General features: G+C 53.5%; 1 protein-coding gene across 1 annotated transcript; it reads right to left on the minus strand.

The window, feature by feature from the left end:
- Nucleotides 1-18: 18 nt before the first annotated feature.
- Nucleotides 19-2,290, minus strand: LOC118732431 (putative mediator of RNA polymerase II transcription subunit 26; the record flags this gene model as incomplete). The annotated part of the gene is made up of 1 exon (XM_036461566.1): nt 19-2,290. A coding segment is annotated over exon 1 (2,219 nt), but the record flags the coding sequence as incomplete, so codon positions are not given.
- Between the last annotated feature and the right edge of the window lie 258 nt (nt 2,291-2,548).

Consider the following 2,548-nt stretch of genomic DNA (forward strand, 5'->3'; position numbering starts at 1 on the left):
TACGCGTCCGGTGTGCGCCGCTCCGCATTCGGATACAGCGTCAAGTGCGGCGGATAACGTTGCTGCATCAGCTTCTGCATGTAAAGCTCGCGTTCGCCATAAATCTCCTCACCAGTTCGTTGTTGCTGTTGCATGCGCAACATTTGCTCCTCGATATCCATATAATTGGAGTGTGTGGCCGGCGGTGGCGGTGATTTAGGGTAATCTTCTGGGGACAAGCTCATTTGCTGCTGCAATTGCGCCTCCAACTGATCTACGGAGTATTGTTGTTGTGCTTGTTGTAGCCGCAAAGCGGAAGAAACATTGCCGGTGCGTGTGTCGTAGATGGCATGATGCTGTTGTGGCTGCTGTGGCACGCGTGTCTGTTGTTGATAGTGCTGCTGCTGTTGTTGCATCTGTTGCAGCGTTGGCGACATAACACCACCATGGCGTCCAGTTTGCTGTTGTTGATGGTGTGATTTTCGTTCGTTGTCAATTGAGTGTTCGGGACTAGGCGAGGAATAGCCGCCGTCATTGATGCGTCGTGGTTTGGGTGGCGCGTTCGCGTACAGAGGTTGTGCGCCACCACCACCGCCGTTGGCGCCGCCGCCGCCGCCGCCGCTGTTGCTGCTCGATGCTGAGTTTGCGTTGGCGTGCTCGGATGCGGGCGTCACCTGACCCTGATTCAGGCTCATCTTGCTCTGCTGCGACTGGAGCGTATGAATGCCAGAGTCGGAATTTTCGCCACTGTGATTGAGTGAGGAGGAGCCGCTTGGCTGATCCGACTCGCCGCTGTTGGGAGCCTGCATTGTTGTGGCGGCGGTGAGCGCACGCACCCATTGCACCATCGCCTCGCCCGTCTCAGCGGCTAGCCAGTAGGTACGCATGTTTTGGTGTTCGCACTTAAAGGCATACTTTCGATAGATTTTGTCTTCTGGTAAGCAGGCGGACACTTTGTACGACGGCAAGAGTATGGAGCCGAGCAACTTCTCCTCCTCGGGACCCTTGTAGTAGTAGAGACAATATTCGGCAAGCACAAACCAGCGTTTGCGCCACACCTTCAGCCCATCCGAGCCCTGCTTATAGAGCCAACCGGAGAGGGTAACGGGCGAGGAAGGCGGACGCTTGGTGATGGGTGACTTAAGAGCCTGCATTGAGCCAATACTTTTCTTGCGATCCAGTGGCGCGTGCGAGGGACTCTTGCCGGACGAATCCTCCGAACTAGGTGTTGTCTTTTGAACCACAGCGCCGCCCTTTACTGCAGATATTTGTGTTTGGCAGGCCTGATTAACGACGTGACCAGGATGATTTTGCTGTATGTACACCGGACTCTGTTCGTTGCCTGGCGTCTGCTGTTCGGACTTCAGACGATGCTGTTGCTGAAGGACGTGCTGTTGCTGCAACTGCTGTTGATGTTGCAGCTGCATTTGTATTTGATGCTGCTGTTGATGTTGATGTTGCTGTTGTTGTTGTGCGTAGATTTGTTGCTGATCCTGTGAATGATAATGCTGCGGCTGCTGTTTTTGATTCACCTTAAGTGGGCCGCCCGCTGGCTGGAATGGACTGTTTAAATTCAGGGTGGAGGGTGGCGCGCGGCCATGCGCTGATGCGGCGCTCTGTTGCTGCTGCTGCTGCTGCTGTGTGGTCATCGAAGACATGACGCTCGACGACTGACTCATGTGGAAGTGTCCTTGCGGCACTGGCGGGTTCAATGCCTGTCGCATGGCGAATGTGCGTTGCTGCTGCTGCACAGCCTCGTTCTGTGTTTGCATCTGCGCCTGCAGCTTGGCTTGCTGTAGCTGTTGATATTGTTGCTGTAGCGCCGTGGCAGGATTAAGTGATGAAGTTGCCTGCAGGCGGCCCGCGGCGGTCAGGTAGGTGCGTTCCGTTGGCGACTGATACAGCTGTTCGCCGCCGCTGTTGTACGACGACTGGTGATATGGCGAGCTATGTGAGCTGCTCGAGGTATTACCGCCACTTCCAGCCAAGTGCTTGAGCAGCATTTTATTTGGTTGCGGTTGCATATCGATTGGCGTAAGTGGACCACCACTCGAGGAGGTGGCCGTGGGGCTTTGCTGGTAGCCACTGCCGCTAACACCGCCGCCGACATGGTAGGCGCTCATGCCAGCCGCCTGGTGTTGCTGAAAAACGGGTGAATGTGTGGCAGCGCGATAGTCGACGAGGTTCGTTTGATATGCGAGTGGCAGTTTCTTTTGGGCGTTCGCTTGCTGCAGTTGCTGCAGCTTTTTCGCGTCCATGGTGGCACCGTTGAAGAGCGGTGGCGCGTCCAACCTGCAAGAGAAAAAATGCACATTTATTAGATTACGCTGGAAAAAATTGTATATCTTTGTATACGTGTGTAAGTGTGGTGGTGCAAGCGTGATTGTCGGAATACTGAAGAGTTCATCTGATTAAATTCTTTGACGTAAACGCCATTAAGTTGCGTCAGTGTCGACCCCTTTCATTTCGTTGTTATTTATTGCTGCTGAGATTGTATCAACTTAATTGCTTTTAACTGATTTAAAAAAAAATGCCCCTCGCATATGCCTTTATGGGCAAACTCATCATA

This window comes from Rhagoletis pomonella, unplaced genomic scaffold (assembly GCF_013731165.1).
Source record: "Rhagoletis pomonella isolate Grant_MI unplaced genomic scaffold, Rhpom_1.0 Rhpom_scaffold_20132, whole genome shotgun sequence".
In the NCBI taxonomy this organism is placed as follows: Eukaryota; Metazoa; Arthropoda; class Insecta; order Diptera; family Tephritidae; genus Rhagoletis; species Rhagoletis pomonella.